Source organism: Mandrillus leucophaeus, unplaced genomic scaffold, assembly GCF_000951045.1.
Source record: "Mandrillus leucophaeus isolate KB7577 unplaced genomic scaffold, Mleu.le_1.0 Scaffold2, whole genome shotgun sequence".
NCBI classification, from domain to species: Eukaryota; Metazoa; Chordata; class Mammalia; order Primates; family Cercopithecidae; genus Mandrillus; species Mandrillus leucophaeus.
Genome location: NW_012102031.1, coordinates 6,551,166 through 6,571,584, shown reverse-complemented (window position 1 = coordinate 6,571,584; position 20,419 = coordinate 6,551,166). Strand labels below are relative to the sequence as shown.

The 20,419-nt window shown below is 51.9% G+C and overlaps 1 protein-coding gene across 5 annotated transcripts; it reads right to left on the bottom strand.

The window, feature by feature from the left end:
* Nucleotides 1-587: 587 nt before the first annotated feature.
* On the bottom strand, nt 588-19,023 carry IFT27 (intraflagellar transport 27). Of its 5 annotated transcripts, XM_011978937.1 has the most exons (8): nt 18,319-19,023; nt 10,450-10,529; nt 9,974-10,033; nt 8,822-8,881; nt 6,574-6,691; nt 5,560-5,669; nt 3,272-3,275; nt 591-786 (listed from the first exon to the last, which is right to left on the bottom strand). In XM_011978937.1, the coding sequence occupies exons 1-8, from the start codon at nt 18,350-18,352 to the stop codon at nt 608-610; spliced, it is 645 nt and encodes a 214-aa protein (XP_011834327.1). In that variant the 5' UTR covers nt 18,353-19,023; the 3' UTR covers nt 591-607. The 5 variants fall into 5 exon arrangements, with proteins under 5 accessions (XP_011834329.1, XP_011834330.1, XP_011834325.1 ...); XM_011978939.1 differs by lacking the exon at nt 3,272-3,275 and having other exon boundaries at nt 588-789; XM_011978940.1 differs by lacking the exon at nt 3,272-3,275 and having other exon boundaries at nt 588-789; nt 10,450-10,526.
* Between the last annotated feature and the right edge of the window lie 1,396 nt (nt 19,024-20,419).

The following is a 20,419-nucleotide window of genomic DNA, read 5'->3' as shown; positions in this document are numbered from 1 at the left end:
TGGAGAACAGTCAAGCTCAGTGCAAACGATGATGCCAGTTGCCCAGCTCCCCGAGGAAGGCGGGAGCCCTGGCCTTCCTGCACTCAGCCTTCCCTACAGCCGTAGAGGCTGGGCCCTCCATCAAGAGACAGGCACCAAGGGAGGCCGGCAGAGGGCACTGTTCTGCCGGTGACGGAGCCACCTCCAGGGAGGTCTGGCATCTGGCTAGCCAGGAGCAGGCAGCAGAATGGACTCCGTCAGCATAAGGAGGGGGCCATCAGCCCCGTCTCAGCCTTGGGACAGGTTCTGAGCTGGGCATTTCAGCTGTGGGAAACTGTAAGCAAATGCTGGGCCAGGCCTTTTCAAAGCCCACCGTGGGCTTCGCTTTTGCCGTGGGAGGCCCTTTAGGGAGCCGGTGCGCCCTGCCGCGCAGAGTGGGCAGGACCACTCCCTCGAGCAAGGCGACGTCCCGAAGCACCAGCCTCACAGAAGGGAGGGCCAGGGTTCCGAGTGGGGCTCCCGGCTTCCCTGGAACCGGCAGTGACGCAGTGGCCAAAGTGTACAGTGGAACTAGGGCCACCCAGGCCAAGAGTGAAAGGAGCTGCTGCTTCGACATTTTCTCCTCATTTTATTTAAAGCCGTCATTATACATTAAAAGTGCAGAGGTAATTCTGTCTTCTCCGGTTGTGCAGCACGATCTGCTCCAGCTGTTCACGCCAGCGCCCGGAAAACCTCCACCTTCTCCCGGTAGAGCTGGTGGAACTGCTTGGCCAGGCAGTGGAAAGGGGCTTCGAAGTTTTCCATCTCCTTCTGGAAAGACAGTTTAGAGTTGGCTGTGTTACTTTTAGAAAGGTCAGAGGGCCAGCACTCACTCCATGCTTCCCTCATTCAGGGGCTACCTACTTTCCACCTCATTTCATCCTCATACCCTTTGGGGTAGCCGCTTTGATGGATGCCAATTTTACAAGAAGGAAACTCAGATGGATTCAGGAAACTCTGAGATGAAGGTACCTTGCAGGAAGCCACACACCTTGTGAATGGTGGAGCTGGGGCCTGAACCCACGTCTGTTTCTACAAAGCCTGTGCTTTTAGTTGTAGTCACTGTATGTGTGATGAGATGTGAAAATGAGACCTTCTTGTCTTAGTTTTGACTGAGGCTCCAAACGCCAAAGCAAAATACCAGGCAACCAGGAGCCCCCCATCCCGAAGAAGAGCTAGACAGCACGGGGCACCCTCTTCCTAGGCTGGTGCTGGACCCAGGCCTGGGAGGAATCGAGGTGAGGTGGCAGCTGGGCAAGCCAGGAGAGGGCTGCCAACGAGACGGCCTCACTGCCTCCTTTGTCAAACTAAACGGCTGCAGTGGCACTTCCCTGGACCAGCGGGGGCCAAGTGGCGCCAGCCTGGTGCTGTCTTAAGGGGCCTCGGCTGGAACCGCCTCAGGGAGGGTGATGGATCCCAATAAGAATGAACAGCCAGGAACTGGGGCTGCAGGACGGGTGAGGGGGCACCACCTGTGAGAAGCAGCCTGCAGGTGAGACAGCGCCACTGATGGGGTGGGGAGGGGCATCTCAGAGGCGCCCACAGGACACCAGCCGGATCCACCCAGCAGGTATGGAGTGGGCCACGACAGACCCCAACAAACACGCTGCACTACTGGCTCCAGTCTCTCCCTCCCGAAGACTGTGAGAGGAGGTGCGACTTTAAATGAAGTTCAGAATTTTGACAATCACCCAGGGCTGGGCACTTTATACCTGAAATCATGACTATTTTTGTGACTAAAGGGGCCGAAAAGAATTTTTGTTACCTGAGAGAGAAAAGAGAAGTTAAGGAACTTGCCCTAGATTTTATCTAAGGGGTGGAAAAAATGGGCCCCTCCAGGTGCGCAGGGACAGGCTGGAGGCGAGCGGAAACGGCAACTTCTCACTTCACAGCCACTCTCGCTCTGTGGGGACACGTGTGCATTCAAAAACTTTTTCAGAAACAAGCTGGCAAAAAAAGGAATGTACTACTTTCAAGACAGTAGCTCAAGCTATGAATGCACTAAGGACCTGTTTTGAGACGATCCCTGGCAGCTGGCAAAAGTGCAACCTTGAGAAGAGGCCGTGAAATATCCCCAGCAAAACAGAAGGATTTCCAAACTGAAGAACGCTGCACAGAAGGCATCAAGCGCGGTGCTTTCGCTGCACAGGTGAGTCGTCTGGGGCCCAGCAGGTGAAGTGGCCCAGCTGACTGGTGCGGAGCCCAGCCCAGCATCCAGATTCTCTGATTTGGGAAGAGCTGCCTTTCCTCGAGGCCAGCTGGGATGAGAGAAATGTGTGAAGGAAACCAGGTCCCTTGGAGAAAGTTACCTGGACTTTCTAGCCAGGGAAAGCCTAAGCAAATAAAACAGTTGGCCAAGAGGAAAGACAGCGGTGGCAATGCTGAGAGAGTGTGGAGGAAAGAGTGGAGCGTTTGTAGCCCAGACGAACATTTACAGTAAGCGCCCAACAGCCAAGGACTTGAAGGCCATCAACCTCCAGCTGGACATGAGAGCAAGAATTCAGTACATCCTGCCGGGCGCTGCTGTTTGTGCAGAGCACAAGGTCCCAGGCAATGCCAGTGTCGGGGTAAAACACTGCTTCCGTCAAAAGCAGAGTTAAGAGTGGAATGGAAAAAGACTGAGGCCTGCATAGCGCACGCACGGGGATTTCTAAATGGATTCGAAAACACTCAAAAACGCAATCTTGGGAGATCTCAACATAAAAAGGAAGGAATTCAATGCAGGTGAGCCTCAATAGACACCACGGCGTGCTTCTGAAATAGATGGAAATTGAACTATTTTCCAAATACGTGAAGAGGGTTGCCAATGACAGGAATCCTTTTGTCTGATCACTAATCATCATCTCGCTTACACAGTCAGGACAGCTGTGGGGTAGGTCTGTTTAGAGTGAGGGATTCTCAGGGCAGGTTCAGGCTAGTGTTCAGTCTGGCCTAGAATTGTGTTCTGCAGTGTCCCAAAGCAGGCTCTGCGGGAGGCCAGGGTACCCCTTCTAGAAAACCCAAGTTTTCCAGCTGGACAGGCCTGACCGCTAGTCCTGTTTCTAGCCCTTGTTTAACTGTGCGACCAGGGCAAGCTACACAACTTTTCTGAGTCTGTCATCTGTACAACACAGGGGTGTTACATTGTAGGGCTGTTATGAAGCCTAAACAACGTGTGCAAAACACCTAGCACACAGTAGGCCCTCAATGAACATTACTTCCCCACTCCTCGCTTGCCTGGGAGGGCAGTGATCACTGTGGACTGTTCTTGCACTTGTCTGTAGGGACCTTCTTTGGGTCGGCAGGATGGTCACTGCGGCATTTAGGCAGAGGAGAGAAGGAGATGGGCTTGGCATCAGGCCTTGGCTGCGTCTCAAGCTGCGTTTGGTTATATTTCCTTTTTAATTACAGCTTTCTTAACTGAGCTGCCAGTGGTGCTTCTGTGAGCCTCAACTCAGGGGGGACTAGTTAACTTGCACAGATAATAGCAAGTGCTTACTGCAGCCTCTTCAGGCATAGTTTATACCCACCCACTTCAACACCTGAATAGAGTTTAACCGGTAGCCCACTGGCCTTTGGTGACTCATGTTTTGGAGGTTAGGGTGGGTTTTAATTTCTGAGTTCTATCAAGTGTTCCAGGGAATATGGAATATTGGGGTGCGGGGACAATTTCACAAATGAATGGAGGAAGGGGGAATACTGAAATCCTGTTTGCTAGGGCACTACTGCCTACTGCTTTGCACAAAGGTGTGCTGCAGAAAAGATGAGGAACCTACTGTACAGGAAAAGCTGATTTGGACTTCATTAATTTAGCATTTGTGATAATTGGACCAAGGGCAAGGGTGATATTTACCTCTGCACAAGCCATGAATACAAGGATTTAGTAAGTAATAACAGTATAAACAAGATTCCAGGGGCCACATTTATACTTTAAGAAAGCTAACATCTACTGAGTGTTTACCAGGCGCCAGACTTTGTGATCCGTGTTTTATATGCACCATATTACTTGATTCTCATATTTATTACTCAATGGGGATGTATTTTATTATCCTCATTTTACAGGCCTGAGGCACCAACAGTTGAAATAACATGTCCAGGTTCCCATGGCGAGTTCTCCTGCTCTCCATGGGAGGTCAGAGTGCCTGCCTTTACCACTGTAAAGGAAGCATGCTGCTTTGAGGGGATTTTATAAGCTTGGACAGCAGCACTGGTCAAGGTTCCTAGATGCAACAGCGGAAGTGCCTAGAGCCAAAGTCAAGCTGGGGCAGCAGATGACCTCTAGAACATTAACCAGCCCATGCGAAGACGATCTCCAGAACATTAACCAGCCCATGCGAAGACGATCTCCAGAACATTAACCAGCCCATGCGAAGACGATCTCCAGAATATTAACCAGCCCATGCGAAGATGATCTCCAGAACGTTAACCAGCCCATGTGAAGACGATCTCCAGAACATTAACCAGCCCATGCGAAGATGATCTCTAGAACATTAACCAGCCCATGCGAAGACCATCTCCAGAACGTTAACCAGCCCATGTGAAGACCATCTCCTGAACATTAACCAGCCCATGACTCTTTTGAGGGCCACAGAATCAGGTCTAAGGTCACAAGATGAGGTCCAAGTTATGACCATGACTGTGCCAGGCCTGGTGGTCTCCCCAGCTAGCAACCCTGGCAAGGGGCAGGGCAACCAACACCCCGACCCCTGCTGGTTCTGAGATGGATGTCTGGGGCCACTCCTGCTCCTAGAGGGCAGGTCATCACTTCATGCCCTTCCTAGTGGAGTCTCATGTGAGGGATCTGATTGGTGCAGCTTGGGTCACATGCCTGCATCTTGGCCTCAGGGAGGAAGGGACTTGAAAACTCCCAAACACAGGAAGCGGGTTCCTCAGTGCTGGACAGCTAAAATCATGATACATGAGGTTGGTGCAAAAGTAATTGCAGCTTTTGCCATGAAAAGTGTACTGAAGATGCTGATAACAAATCACTTGCTTTTTCTACTTAATGAGGTCTTTTGATCTTTTAACTGGTAGGAACTTTGTGGCCTGGAGTCACCCTGGGGCTGCAGCAAGGTGAGGATGGGAGGCACTGATGGGAATTAGAGGCCACAAGTCCTAGTCCTGGCTCCACCCTTCACTAATCATGGGACTCTGGACAAGTCACTTCAGCAGCTCAACACTGGAATGGGAACTGTGAAGCCAACTTCTGGTTCACAGGCCTGATTGTGAGAGCCACAGGAAGCAATGTTCCAGCAACATCTGAACCCAGAATACTGCATGCAAACGTCAAGGGTCATGATCACCGCACACCATGCACTTCTGTTTCTTACTAGTTGAGATATACCTTTTCCCAGGGTTGGCTGGCTAATCTGCCTTCCTGTTATGTCTAAGCGGCTACTGCTGTACTGAGAAGAGATCTTGGGCTAAGAATGTAAACATCAGTTCCAAATGAGACTCTGCATATGGTGGAATAACAGCTCCCTGCACGTGAGGTCATGTGCAAGACCGCTGCCAGCAGAGGCCCACTCCAGACTTGGCGACGAGGCAAGCGGAGATACTCACCACGGATGTTTCAAAACATTCCAGGCCTTGGCCCAGCGCCCATGCCCGGGCCTCAGCTGAGTCCACTGCTCGCCTGCCGACCAGGTCTGTCTTGTTCCCAACTAAAACACCTACTCAGAAGAAACAACCAAAATATGACACTTCACTGTCACAGTCTGGAAGGACAGCGGGCGAGATGAGAGCACTATTTTTGAGGGGTGTAAAGCGTCCTCTAAGAGCTGCCCGACTCAAGGTGGTGAGACCCCACAGGGAAAGCCGGGGGTCTCTCGTGCTGGGCCCGACGGCCACAGAGAGACAGGTGGGCTTTGCTTTTCATGCACAGCTTCTGCTAGATCTTTTTTCTAGACCTCATGTATATCTGTCTCCCTTGCCTCCTTAAAGGGCTGCAAACGCGTGAAGGCGAGGGCCAAATTTATGTGAGCCTTTTAATAATTCCTAGCACATGGAGCAAACTGTAAACTGGTCATTAATACTAATCTAAGGACTCGGCTCGGAGTCAGGGATTCAGAGGTAATTTAGTTCAGCTCCCAGCTGCATCAGCTGCAGCTAATTTTTGAGCCTGTCTCTGGAGATCACTTTCCCCGGTCTATAATGAGGAGAATTTGTTGATCTCACATAGGGACGAAAAATAAACTGATTTAAAGCATTCAGAAGTGACAACAGGACTTGAATGTTTACTTGTACCCCATATACAAGAGAAAATTAGGAACTCTTCCCTGGGGTTAGCTTTCTGGAATTAACAACTGATATTACAGCACCCTCCCCGTATTGAGTCGCCCCACAGCCCTGCCAGGTGCGTGTCCTCATTCCCATTTCCTAGACTGGGAGAGGTGTGTGTGGTGACCCACCGAGGTTGGCATGGCTGCTAAGCGGCAGGGCCAGTGTATGCCTCAGGCCATCAAAGTCAAAGCCCAGGGCCCCTTCCCCACCCACAGCTGCCTCTGCAATGCCCTTGTGCTCTTGAACCGAAGGACAGCGATGCCTCTGGGAAACATGGGTGTCTGCAGCTCGTACCTGGGAGAGAGGTGCCTGGAGCCTGGGCCCGAGCCTTCTCCAGCCACTTGCTGCAGTTGTTGAAGGACTGTTCACTGGTCACATCATAGACGAGACATAAGACATTGGGACTCTCCCACTGTGCAAGAGGGACAGGATGAGCATGGGTCAGTAACAGGAAAGGTGACTTCAAGGCTGGGAGACAATTTGGCCTTTCAAGGGAAAAGCTATGGGGAGCAGAGGGAAACAGAAAACTATAAAGGGGACGGGAGTCAGAAAACAGCCACACCCACAGAAGTCAAACAATTTCCCCAAAGGAATGAACGGAGGGCCCCGTTCAGTGGCAGGAGGCAGGGCTGGGGCGGTGCTGCCAAGGACGAGAGCTCCTGTCTGGGCCAGGCTCTGCTGGGCACTTCTGCGCCTCACTGTGAAGCCTCCCAGCGCGGTGGAGCGTCTGAATATTTCCACTTTGTAGCTGAAGAAACCGAATTCAGGGAGGCTAAGTGACTTGTCCAGGCCTGACAGGCTTTAAAAACAATGACAACGATGACAGAGATGGGGGACGACTGAGGTCTTCTCTACCCAGAAATCTGCGTTCACCTGTGGCTGGCCTCGTTCAGTCATTCTCCACTCATTCTCATTGAGAGCCCACCACCATGCAAGTTATGTTTCTGTGCTTTCCAGCCCTGAAAGAAGATTCTTTCTTCATTAGCCAGCCCTGGGAGCTTGTTTGCTTGTATCTTCTTAATAAGGGCTGGCTTTTTAAAATGCAGAGGACACTTTCTGCTTCTCTTGCCATCCCTGCATCAGCCTAATCCAAACCACACCGACAACTGGACAGGGCTCCATGACCCAATTAAGAGCCGAGGCTACACTCTCGGGGGCTGTCGCCTTCAGGGGCTGCTCAGAGTCCTGGGGTGTCCTGCTGCCTACCCCGATGTCGGATGGCCCTGTACAGGCTGTGGGTGCGCACCCTGGTGCTTGTGACTCTTGGTCATGCCCTGGTTTCTGGATCCCCCAACCTTGCACAATTAGGACCTGGTTTATTTCTGGGGTGTCAGTAACCTTCCAGGATACAGAGGAGAATCCTTTTCCCTCCAGATGGGATTCCCTTTTGGATCCTTGGAAGGCCAGCCCAGAGTCCATTCTAGAGGGCTCCTCCTCACCCTGTAAGGCTGTGCTGGCTCCTGGCAATGTCCAGGATGGGAGGACCGTGAACTAAACTGACGAACCCTTCACTCCACAGATTAACTCTTGAACTCCTGCTAGAACACACTGAACTCTGTTACATGCATGCAGGAGACACCTCAGCATGGTTTTAACTCAAGAAACCTCCTTCTTCCAGGCTGCAGTGAGGCGATCCCGGAGAGGCCTGGCATCAAGTTAAAGCCAGAGCGGGTGAACCGGGAGTCAGGGCCGGCTGGAGGGAAGGGTGTGAGCTGACGGGTGGCACATGGCCTGGATTTGCCCAAATACATCTTCCCTTCTGCTGGGCATGGCAGCCCCAGTGCCAGGCCATGCACACAGTAGGCAATTGGGGTGAACATCGTGAACCGATGCATGGAGCCAACCCTGTATGAAATCACTATCATTAGATCTACTTTTCTTAGGCGACAAAAAAAAAAAGGGACAGAAAACAGTTTCCATTAAAATGTGGCTGTTCTTGGAAAGGCAGGGGAGGGCTCTGGAGAACTCAAACCTTCTAATTAGCTCACTGGCCCAGATTAGTGAGACTGTTACCATGGAAGGTACAGCAAGCGGATCCTGCGAGGCTGGTGGGACGGGGGTGGATGGGGCATGGTGAGCCCTGGGCAGCAGTAGGGGCATTTCCCGGAGTAAACCCCAGTGGAACAGCAGAAAGGGAGCCTCATTATAGGCTGAGGCCTCTACAGCACTTCCCAGAGGGGAAGGAGGCAGTCTGTACTGTCCTGGGAGGTAGGGGACACCATCTGAAAGGACACCATCAGGAGGGTGTTGCTCTAAAGGAGGGAGGCCTCACAGGGGGAGGGCTGCAAGGACCGAGCCGCAAGGCTCTTGGCCCATTGGATCCTGGGCACCCCGGAGCTGGGGCCCGGGCAGTCACGCGCATCAGCCGCTCCTTCTTGCCAAGTAGGCACGAGTCTGGGCTGGGAGGAACGCCCCTTAAAGAGGAATGCCATGGGAGCTTCCCAACAGCACAGTGCAGGGAAACTGCTGTGTGAGCACTGTCAGGGACCAGCGTTTCGGCAGGAGGTGGTGATGGTCAGGAAAAAGACCACGTGCTACTTGCCAATTTATCCAGCATTTCCGAAAACAGCTCCTTGCCGGCAGAGTCGAAAATGAAGAGTTCCTACAATCAGAAAAGCAAGAAAGTCTCCACGTGGAAAAACCACAAGCTACGAGTCAGTGGTATCACTCTCAGCTCACACTAGTCTTGTCTTAGGGGTGAAATACAGGCACCCACATCTTCACACATGCTCTGTCCTTTCTCCCAGGCACGAGAGAAGATGACGGGGAAAGGAGCGAACTCCAGAGTCTTAGGGAGGCGGTACGACGGGTTCTCGCACCGACCAGCACTTTCTGTGTGGAATCTCACCTCTTGTAACCCTGAGTGCAAAAATACCAGGAACAAGCTGACTTCCCACCTGGCAGAACAGAATGTTAAACAGGCCGGCGAGCGCTCTGGTTTCCAAAAGGTCATTCTGCACTTTGTTAACCAAATTGATTTTCAAATCTTAGAACAATTCTTTCTAAAGGAGGTCACTGAGTAGGCCTGGGGAAGGTGTTTAAAGTAGGACATTCTGTCACCCTTCTGGGATGGCTAAGGAGTGATGCAGACAGAGGGTGCGGGATGACCCTTCCTGCCCCGTCCAAACCTTCGCCAGCTCACGTGAGAGCCCCCAGGGCTGCTCCCCTAGGAAATCACCCCTCGGCTCCCCGCCAAGCTCCCTCCTGGCACTGGGTATTTCCTGGCTGGCCTCTGATCCCCAGCATACGCCGTCTGAACATCAGTGCCACGGTCTGTTTTGCATATTGGTTACCTGGGCACTCACCTTTCTCTTCGTCAGAAGTACTTATACTTTTTTTTTTCTCAGACCTCTTTAGGAATCTGGTGAAAGCTACAAACCCTCTCTCTAGAAAAGTACACACAAACATAACACCTTGCAATCCACTTTCAAGAGTCCCAGGTTCCCATACAGAGACTCAAGAACCTTGATAGTAGAGAACACGTTCTTTGAGGGCCAGGCCCATATCCTAGTCCTCCTTCCTTCCTCCTCCACCTCCTCAGTCCCTCCCCTGAATGCTTCCTGATTCTATTCCGAAATGCTCAGACAAGCCACAGCCTTGCACTACATCTCTCCTAGGGAGGGTGGTGTGACCACAGAGACCCTGGGCCCAGCTGGGGGAGCCCTGAGTTCCCTTGGGTAAAGGCATCACTCACCACACTGTCTCCCGTGTCAGGAACTGGCACTGTCTTCACCACCAAATCCATTCCTGTTGTCTGCCGAGGAACACCAAGAATGTTAGCATTGAGGGCCCCCAAAGCGGAAGCCTGTTACAGGAGGACACACAAGCACCCCGATCCCAGGGGGGCTATCTCCAGTGGAAGGGTTTGTTCTAGACTCATTCTGGTGAGAAGCAGCTCAGTGTGCAGAAGTCAGAGAGGACCCACTAGTCCTCTCCACCTCCCTGCCCCGACATGAGCTGCTACACATGGTGGCCAAGTTGCTTGTGGCCAGTCTGCTCTGTAGCTGACCTCTCACCCTGGGCTAGTGGAAAAATCGATCTCTACGTGGCCCTCCGAGCAGCCTCTCATCAGCTGTCTTAAGGCTTCTTCAGGGAACTTCGCAGTCACTCACTCACGGTGACTGAGCACTTCTCTTTAAGCCATGGCCAGGTCCCGACTCCCCAGCTCACCAAGGTGTAGCTCTTCTGGAAATGGGCTCCGTCACTGCGGAAGATCTGCGCCAGGGCGGTCTTGCCCACTGCTGGGTCTCCTGTGAGGTCAGAAAAGAAGAAAAAGAACGCCTCCGTTCTCATCTGACTTGAGACTCTCTCGCTGCAGAACATTAGTCTAGAAACCAAAAACTTCAGTGAGTTTTGAGAGATGTACTTGCCTCTCACAGGAACTTGTTCTGAGGCCGTGGGCAGGGCACAGGTCCGTGAGACTGATCTGCAAACCTCACAGCAGCCAGAGCACATTCCTGCATGGCTAAGCCTTTTATCCACGGGAACTGACCCAGAAGGCAACAGAGCTTACGGAGGGCTCTGGGGCCCTGGAAACGGAACGGACGCTCTTCCACTGAAACACACCCTATGGGGAAAAGCTGTCACTTCCAAACTGGAATTTACTTTGAAGTCTTGAAGGTAAAGAAGTGTGACTGGCACTGACAGGCAGACACACCTGTTAACTGACCCAATCTGGGTTGACAGCTTCCACCTGAATACTATTTTGGGTGGGGGGTCAGGGATGGAAGGGTCTCTGCATTTGTGGGAAGCAAGAAGTATGAGGCTATGTTCATCATCCTGAAATCTCTTTCCAAATGCTATGCTCCGTCTCCATCGCGGACTGCCCGTCTGTGACCCGAGGATTCATCTTCCCAGGGGCCTCTCCACCAATTCTATCTGCAATAGCAGTCACCTCCTCCAAGCTCGTCTCTCACCTACTGGCTTTATCTCCCTCTCCTCTGCTGCTCAACAGCCCCAGAAACTGGTCCCTCAGAACTAAAGGTTTATGTCGCAGTTTTCGGTCTCATACCTGAGCCTTTCACAAGATGGTTGGGCACCATTTAATCGAGCGCTCCTCCTGTGCCTGTCACAGGTGCTGGAAGCTCTCCCTGCCCGTCTTGAATTTCCCTTTGCCCTCCCCATTTTCCGTCTCATGACTCTGCTGAGCCTCCTTCGATGCCGATTCTTTCCATGTTCTACCTCTTTTCCTCCTGAGTCTTACATAGACTTGCACTCCACCGTCCAGGCCCTGGCAGAACACGTGCTTTGCACTTCTCATCCTCTGGATGCTTAGCAAAATCAGCACCGCACTCCGCGGCTTCCAACTCGCATCACTTGGTACCATCTCTTCACCTTTGCTTCCCACTTTACAGTCGGCTTCAACACTTCTTTCCTCAACTTCTCGACAGTCTGCCACTGTTCACTTTTCAGTTTTGACTTTTCCTACCTATAATTTTCTCTTGTAAGACAATTATTTCAATGCTTGTGTCATTTCATTTTATGTGAACTCCTCCAGGTTTGAGTGAGCTATTCAGGTCCTGCTTTTCTATTTGTCATCACTCCTTAGAAGGGAACCAACAAGTGCTGAGCCCCCCTCACGGGCCTGTTCACACAATCCCATTCATTCCTTCTCCGCCAAGGTATCATTAACCTCACCTGACAGATGAAGAGACTGAGGCTCAGAGAGGCTGGGTAACTTGCCCGGGATTCCAACCTCATGCTCTTCCCAGGCCTTGCTCCTCTCCTAGAGCTCAGGGACCACTTCTGATCCTTTTCTTGTTTTGAGACGGAGTCTCTGTCACGCAGGCTGGAGTGCAGTGGCGTGATCTCGGCTCGCTGCAACCTCCGCCTCCCGGGTTCAAGTGATTGTCCTGTCTTAGCCTCCTGAGTAGCTGGGACTACAGGTGCGCACCACCACGCCCAGCTAATTTTTGTATTTTTAGTATAGACGGGGTTTCACCACGTTGGCCGGCCTGGTCGTGAATTCTTGACCTTGGGTGATCTGCCTGCCTCTGCCTTCCAAAGTGCTGGGATTACAGGCATGAGTTCTGACCCATTTTTAATGCTGCCCCTCCAGGCCCTCCTCACTGCAGCCTTCCATGACATCTGGGGCAACCACAGCCTAGACCGTCACGGGGTACCCGTCCATCTCGGAGCAAACAGAGCGTGTCGCTTTCCTTCCTTGGACCCTGACTGCGCCTGCCCTGCCGACTCCAGTTCTGCTCCTGAATCCAACTGGAAATCGGCTCCTCCTGCTTATGAGATTCCTCACAGATTTGTTCTGGTTAATTTCATAAGTCTTTCCTCTGACTGTCAGTCACAGTCACCAACACTTACAGGAAACCGCCTGTGTTGGCTATGAGGGCTCAGAAGCACAGGGAGGTGAAATAACTGATAAACACATTTGCAGAGCAACAGGATGACAAGTGCAAATTCAAATAGCACAAACTGAGAAGCAAGGCGTCTGGGGAGCATCGAGGAAAGAAATGAATGAGAGGGTTCACTGGGGAAGGAGGCTTCCCTAGGGGCAAGGGCTGGGCCTGGGGGTGACAGCAGGCAGGGCTCTGCAAGACCGAGAGGATGACGTCTGCAAGGGCACGATGTGAGGTCACCTGTGACCTCACAGTTGCCAAGGCCGATAGCCTTTTCTTGGTTCTCATCCTCCTTGACGTCTCTGAAGGATGTGAGTCAGCCTGAAGCGACCCCTTCCTTCCCGAGTCCGGTCCCCATGGCCTCAGTGACCCTGCCCTGGCCTGGTTCTCCTGCCATCTGCCTGCCCCTATGCCCCCCGAGTGTAGGCATTCCCATAGGCCTGTCCTCGGTGGCGCTCTGCTCCCAGTCCACTCCATCCCACTGACTCTTGTCACCTTGACAGAGGGCAGGCTCTCCCTCCCAAGCTTTGTCTGTATATCCAAAAACCCGTGTGCATTGCCAGTTGCCATTAGAATGAAGGATCTTCCTCCAACCTCAGTCTGTCTACGGCCAAGCTCTGTCATGCCCTGGTCCTGAGTGGGTCGTCCCCCTCGCCCATGCTTTCTGTTCGTGATGCCACCATGTATTTTCATCGTCCCCAGATTCAACAGGTCACCTCTGACTGCTCCTCCTCCTTCCTCCTGTCTCCAGGTAGCCTCCCTTGCATTCCTCACATCCTTGGCTGAGTCTCAGCCCATCTCTGCTCGGCCCTCCCTGCTGACCCCGCCGCCCCAGTTAGCTCAGACCTCACGGCTGGGTTTCTGTCTCAGCCTCAAGTCCTTCCGTGGTGTGCTGGGGAGGGGCCTCTGCAGACACGTTCCTCCCTTGCTAGGAGCTTCCTGTTAGGCTTTGCCAATGGGAATTCTGGAAGAAGAGGGGAAGGCCGGCGTCAGGGGAGAGGACGTTGCTCTTCCCGCCTGCTTCTCCTTTTTCTTAGCACTACCCTAGCAATGGCCTGCACCCCAGCAGCACTAACTGCTTCCGGTCTTGGTTTTTTGTGTGTGTGTGTTTCCCTACTCCTAGACCAGCCTTATTGTTGCCCCCAGAGGAACCAGCACCAGTGGGCAGTGCCCTCTTCTCAGAGATCCACACCTCGGCTCCCAGGGCCCCTCCTTCCTGCTTCTGGGCTGAGAGCCCCACATGCTTCCCTCTGCTTTCCCAGCCCAAGAGGCGGTGCTCCTTCCTGCAGTTACTACCCATGCTGCCTCAGTCTCCCCCTGTTCCTCTTCCAGTCCTCCAGCACCTGTGTCATTAACATCCTACTGAAATCCTCACCACTGAAAGGCCGAATAGAGTTGCTGGTTTTTGCCTGGCCCCTGACTTACGTAGTCCTTGGTACCGGGAGTGATCTTAAAACACAAACCCTCCAGGATGGTTTGGAACTGGTTTGGTATGTCTTGCCCTGAACACAGGGCTGGGCTCCTCCCAGTGGGAAATGGGTCCTGGTGCTCTGTGGCATGCGGCGGGTGACTGAACTCCTGAAGGTGCTGGCACCAACCGGGCAGGGCCCCTTCTTCAGGGATCCGGATCTCAGCTCCCTGGGGCTCTTCCAGCTTCTGACACCCCCGACCTCTGCCCGCCACTCTGCGTCATCTCAGTGCTGCCTTCTTGCTTCCTCAGTTCTCCACCGCCTGATGAACCGATTCCATATAATAAAATGTCTCCGCTGAAATGGCGACTGCGCTTTCTGTCTTCCTGACTGTGCCTCAACTGAAAACACTTCTCTCCTCTTCCTTCTCTCTCCCGGCTCTAATCCGCCCAGAGTGCGGCATCCACAGATGGACCCTCATAACACAGTGCCTCCATCTTGGCAAACCTTCACACAAACCCCACTGAGGATTCCTTCATGGCCTACCCATCTCCACGGTCAGCCCTAACCCACCTTCCCACTCTCTCCCCAACAATCCCTTACCCCAAATCTGGGCTCTGCATTCCTGTTCTCCCAGTCCCTGAAAATTCCTCAAGGCCACCACCTTCCAGGTACCCCTAGACCAAATTCAAATCCCGTCCATTCGCTGCAAGGAAATCTCAAACAATACCCTTCCTGCACAGTCTCTGAAGGCCATCTCTCCCTCCTTCGTCTTTATCTGTGTGGCTAATGTGGATCACTGCTCAGTGGCAGTGCAAGATGTGATGTCAGAGCAACCCTCCCAGGAGGCTCTATTACCATCTCCATGTATATCAAGAGGCAGAATATCACGGTACTTAAGGGCACAGACTGTGAAGCCAGATTCCAGCTCCATCACTTTCTAGCTGTGTGACTTTAAATCAGTGAGTTAACCTCTCTGTGCCTCAGCTGCAACACGTATAACACAGGATCATCACAGCACCTACCTTGCAGAATTGTTATGAGGATTTAATGAGTTAGTATGTACAGTGCCTGGCATAGATAAGTACTATTTAAGTGTTTTTTTAAAAAGTAAATCAAATATAGATCAATGTCAAATGTTGTTTTCTCTCTTCTCCAGAACCAGAACAAGCAGCAGCTGTGCCTGGAGGTATTTCCCCGCATCTGGCACACAAAGGGCATTTGCTTTGTGTTCGCTGTGTTACAACTTATCACGTGCATCTTAATTCTTCCTTGAATGCAACTGCTTCATGCTTGCATGCCCACTGCACCTTGCACGGTGACTCAGACACAGCAGGTGCCCAGTGAGTATCTGTTCAACGCATTAACACTTGAACTGAACATCAGGTCCTTCAATGACTAGTTACGTGAGAGAAAAAACAGAATAACACAGTTTCAGCAGTAGGGCTGTGGGTCATGGATGGGAAAATAAAACCAATGGTGTGTGTGTGGCAGGGGTGGGTGGGGGGTGTCAAAGGGGGTTGATTTCTGGGCTGAGGTCTTTTGGCCCCTGGGAACTTTCAAGAGGAAATGCTGTGGAAGCCTTGAAGAGGCTGCAGATTGAGGCGCAGGCTGGAGTTCAGGAGCCGTTAACTAGGCAGTGGCTGCATTCAGGTGAAAGAACTGCCCAAGGGAGTTGGGGTAAAGAAGGGCACAAAGAGGCCAGGCACGGTGGGTGGCTCATGCCTGTAATCCCAGCATTCTGGGAGGCTGAGGTGGGCGGTTCACTTGAGGTCTGGAGTTCGAGACCAGCCTGACCAACATGGCGAAACCCCACCTCTACTAAAAATACAAAAATTAACTGGGCATGGTGACATGTGCCTGTAACCCCAGCTGCATGGGAGGCTGAGTCAGGAGGCGGAAGTTGCGGTGAGCTAAGATTGTGCACCACTGCACTCCAGCCTGGGAGACAGAGTGAAATTACGCCAAAAGAAAAAAAAAAAAGGGCCGGGCACAGTGGCTCATGCCTGTAATCCTAGCACTTTGGGAGGCTGAGGCGGGCGGTTCATCTGAGGTCAGGAGTTCAAGACCAGCCTGGCTAACATGGTGAAACCCCGTCTCCACTAAAAAATACAAAAAATTAGCTGGGCATGGTGGTGGACGCCTGTAATCCCAGCTACTCGGGAGGCTGAGGCAGGAGAATCGCTTGAACCCGGGAGGCGGAGGTTGCAGTGAGCTGAGATTGTGCCATTGCACTCCAGCCTGGGCTACGAGAATGAAATTCCATCTTAAAAAAAAAAAAAAGAAAGAAAAAGGCCCAGAGGAGCACAGCTTGAGGACAGTGTAGCTTCGGCTAAAGCCCTGGAAATCAGACTAGGACCCAGGGTCTGGATCATACAGCACTGCCGCTTCCAGCTCTGTGACCCAAGGCAAATGTTCTCATTTTTCTGGGCCTCAGTTGCCTCATCTGTAAATGAAGATGGCAATAAGACCAATCCCCCAGGGTTGCTATGAGGATTCAGTGAGACCACCTGTACCGAGGGTCTAGCACCGAGCTGATGCACCCAAAGTGCTCATTAAGTTAGCTCCATGATGAAAACTGAATGTAAAAAGAACACAGAGAGAAGCCCATTAAAAAAAAAATGTAACTTCAGAAAATAATGTTCCCACCTTATCCATAAGGAAATTAAAGCTCAAAAAAGTGCTTTGTCCAAGATGACACAGCCAGTAAGAGGAAGAGGCAAAATTACTTTTGTTACACAACACTGCCTCCTCTGGTGTTCTGGAAACTGGAGACTCTCCTGAGAACCATTAATTTCTTTTGCTCCAGTATGATTCAGTTACTACTGTCAGTCATCCTTCTGTGTGACCCTTTTATTTTCAAAGTATAAAAGCTATTAAAAATATCATAATTTATTCTCAGTCTGGAAGAGGGGAATTTTTTTAAAAAGAAATCTTTTTCTCTATATAATTTCTCACCACTTCTTTCCTGAGCTGGCCAGGGAAGCCTGGAAAGGTCACAGGTCTGAACAGAAACACCAGTTAAGAGTTTTGGAGTTGAGCAGATCGAGGGGCTGAAATCCTGCCTAGGAGCTTCAATAGGGGTTGACCTTGGCTGACATCTCTCAGTGCCTCAGTAAGATCAGAACAATCCAGTACCTGGCCAGGCGCGGTGGCGCATGCCTGCAATCCCAACACTTTGCCAGGCTGAGGCCTGAGGTCAGGAGTTCGAGACCAGTCTGGCCAACATGGTGAAACCCCATCTCTATTCCAAATACAAAAAAAAAAAAAAAAAATTAGCCGGGCATGGTGGTGCGTGCCTGTAATCCCAGCTATTCAGGAGGCTGAGGCAGGGGAATTGCTTGAACCAGGGAGGTGGAGGTTGCAGTGAGCCGAGATCGCGCCACTGCCCTCCAACCTGGGTGACAGCGTGAGGCTCTGTCTCCAAAAAAAAAAAAAAAAGAGAACAATCCAGTACCTAGCCCAGTGTGCTATGGTGAGACGATTACACGAAATATGTGTGCCTCACATGCAGTAAGGACTCAGTAGCATGCATATGTGTTTCGTAGTCTATAATCCAAGCTATTGTTTTTCTAAATGTGCAGAGTGATACAAGGAGCACACTACAAATGTGCATGCCATATATTCATCCATTCTGAAAGTATTTATTGAGTACCCACTATGTTCTAGGCATTGTTCTGGATGCTTGGGATGTATCAGTCAACAAAACAAAGATTGCTGCCTTTGGGAGTCTCAACATTTATGCCCTTCTTGGAGAGGGGCAGCACAGTAACTTTGGGTCTTAAAGACAACACACAAGTGCCTTTTCCAAACTCTGGTCACTACACTCAGGTCACCGTTATCAGAGGGGGTGAGGTCAGGGGAAAAAAAATCCCATAGTAAAGACTACCAAAGTCACTGATGCCTAACTTTGGGGTACAGTAAATGTTTAGCTAAAGCACTCAAGGTTTGCTTAAGTTTTGTTTGTTTTGTTTTAACAAGTCTGCTCCTCCAGAGTTTTAACTAGTGATTTTTTAACGAGTCAGCTCAACTGGTAAAGGTGGTCTCAGAGTATGTGACAGGGAGCAGGGGGAAATCCACCGGAGCTGCGAAGTGCCCTGGAAGATCATTCTTCCGCGCCTAATGTAACTTACTGTATCAGTAATTGCAGTAACTCGCCTTCGGCAGAGAGAAAGGAAAAGAAGGTAGGCAATTTAGGTGAACAAAAGCTTTGGATGAATTATGAAGGCTCTGGACTCCAGAGACCACCGTATTCAAGCGCAAATTTTCAGACTCACCTGCCAGGATGCATTTGGCTGCCAGCTTCACCATGGTAACCAACACTCCCGCGAGCCGTACCCAGAGCACAAGAGCGGCTGCTAGAGGCGCGGGTGGGTGGGCTTCGGGCCCTGGGCTGGCCTGGGACGGGAAGGTGGGGAGGGCTGATCTCAAGGGCCAGTGGCCGCGACGGGACTGGGGATGACCGAGCCCGGCCTTTCTGGGCTGAGGGCGAAAATCGGGCGCTGGGGGCGGGTGGGCAAGGGAGGGCTCCAGATGGGTCCGGCTCCAGGCCCGACACGGCAGTCTGAAAAGGTGCAAGAGAGCGGACACGGTCTGTGCTTCCCGCCCAGCCCCTCAGCACAGCCCTACCCAGCGGGATCAGGGAAAGACGACCCGGCTCTCCTCCGGCCACAAGTACAGCACCTAACGCACTCTCTAGGTAACCATAGCCCACCTGCCCCGCCTCCTCCTCCTCGCTGACCCTCGATTGGCTGCCGCCAAAAGCTCTCACCCTCGAGGGCTCCAAAAACCCAATGGGAGTAAGGAGTTGGGATAACAGCCTTTTCTTGAGATGCAACTCGTAGGATTATCTGTTCTTCAAGTTCATTCTGCTTGACGAGTGGTTGCTATTGACGTCAGTCAGCTTTATATCCCGCCCCCGCTGCGCCCCAGCGTCCCGAGATAAAGAAGCCTCCACGTCAAGCAGCCAGAAGCGGTGATAAAAGAAGCTTTTTGATTGGTCAGAGCCTGGCTTGACCCGTCTTCGGGTTGAATGGGGATTCGTCACTCCCGGTGTCCTTCTAGAAGTGGGTTCGCCTACAATGGGGCAGGTTGGGCGCTAGACAGTCTGGAGTGGCGCCTGCGCAGTGGGCCAGGCCGCGGCGTAGAGGCCGTTCTGACTTTGACTTCGCAGCGGTTCTGGCGGTTTCCCCGGTTCCCGGGTTCTGCACAACGCGGCTATGACAGTGCATCGAGAAGTTCAGTCCTTGCCCCGCATCCCGCAGGGAAATGTAATTTTAAAAGCTCAAAAATGTTATGAGCTTTAAAACCTAAAATATGAAGGTGTTTAAAGTGATGTTTGTGAACAAAGGGAGAACAAGTACACTTTGATGGGGCCGAGCGGTGAGACTCGGAAACTTGAGGTCGTATTTTCCTCCTAGTCCATTTACTCTCTGCAAAAGGAGAATGCATCACTCACCTCGTTGCCCGTCACCCAGGGAGGCTCTCTGTGCGCATTTACCGGGTTGGGGGTGCCTCTTCCACGTGGTTGGGGGTCAGAGACCTAAATCACTGCCATCTCCCTGACCTGGGCAAGTCATCTCATCCCTCAGCCTCTCAGGATGGGCCTAGGAGAACCTGCCTCGTGGAGTGATTGTGGGGATGGAAGGAGAGAAACTTGTAAGTGCCTGGGACATAGTAGATGCATACATGATTGTGGGGTGGATGGGAGAGCAGAAGCTTATCTGGACAGATTTGGTTTATCATCACTGTCATTGGTTGGCCGAATGTACCCCCTGTTGTCACTCCTTTGGGGCCCCTGGGATCTCTGATGGCTGACGCTGAAGGGAAGAGCAGCCTCTCAGCAAAGGTACCTGCCTGAAAGTTCCACATTCCCTCCAGACGCCTAGAACATTCCACCTCTCTGCCACTTTCCATCTCAGGGTGTCCGCCAGCCTTGTGTTGGGGAATAAACACACACTCTATGAATGACTGATGGTTTCAGCTGCAAATCCAGAGTAAATGCAAGTTGTCTGAAATGTTCTTTCCTTGGAGTTCATTCCTGGTGTTACAGTAAAGGTCTGTTTCTCCTTCATTCTCCGTAACTGCTTTTCTTCTTTGGTGACATCACGTGAGTCGTCTCAGACACCCCAGGTCCGGTGAGCAAAAAGCCTCTTTCTGGTCTTCTGCCTCCCTCTTGCCAGCTCCCCTCCAGGTCAACCTGTTCACCATGAGTAACCCTGTTAATCCCATAAGGGGCCCCATTCAGTGCGTCACCCTCCTGAGGCAGCTCCACTTAGCTAAGACACAGACACACATCGGGGCAGCCTCTGAAGCCTCGGTTCCTTCATTTTGCAAGGTGGGTAATGACAGAGCAGGGACATCGCCAACTTGGAGAAG

Bases quoted from the DNA above. Each gene is read 5' to 3' on its own strand.
- IFT27 (XM_011978935.1), bottom strand. From the start codon at position 10,734: ATGTGCTCTGGCTGCTGTGAGGTTTGCAGATCAGTCTCACGGACCTGT. The intron at 10,034-10,449 runs GTGAGCTGGGGA...GTTCCTCGGCAG, and splicing joins TCCAGAAGAGCTACACCTTG to ACAACAGGAATGGATTTGGT. The intron at 5,670-6,573 runs GTACGAGCTGCA...TCTTCTGAGTAG, and splicing joins TCCAGGCACCTCTCTCCCAG to GTGTTTTAGTTGGGAACAAG.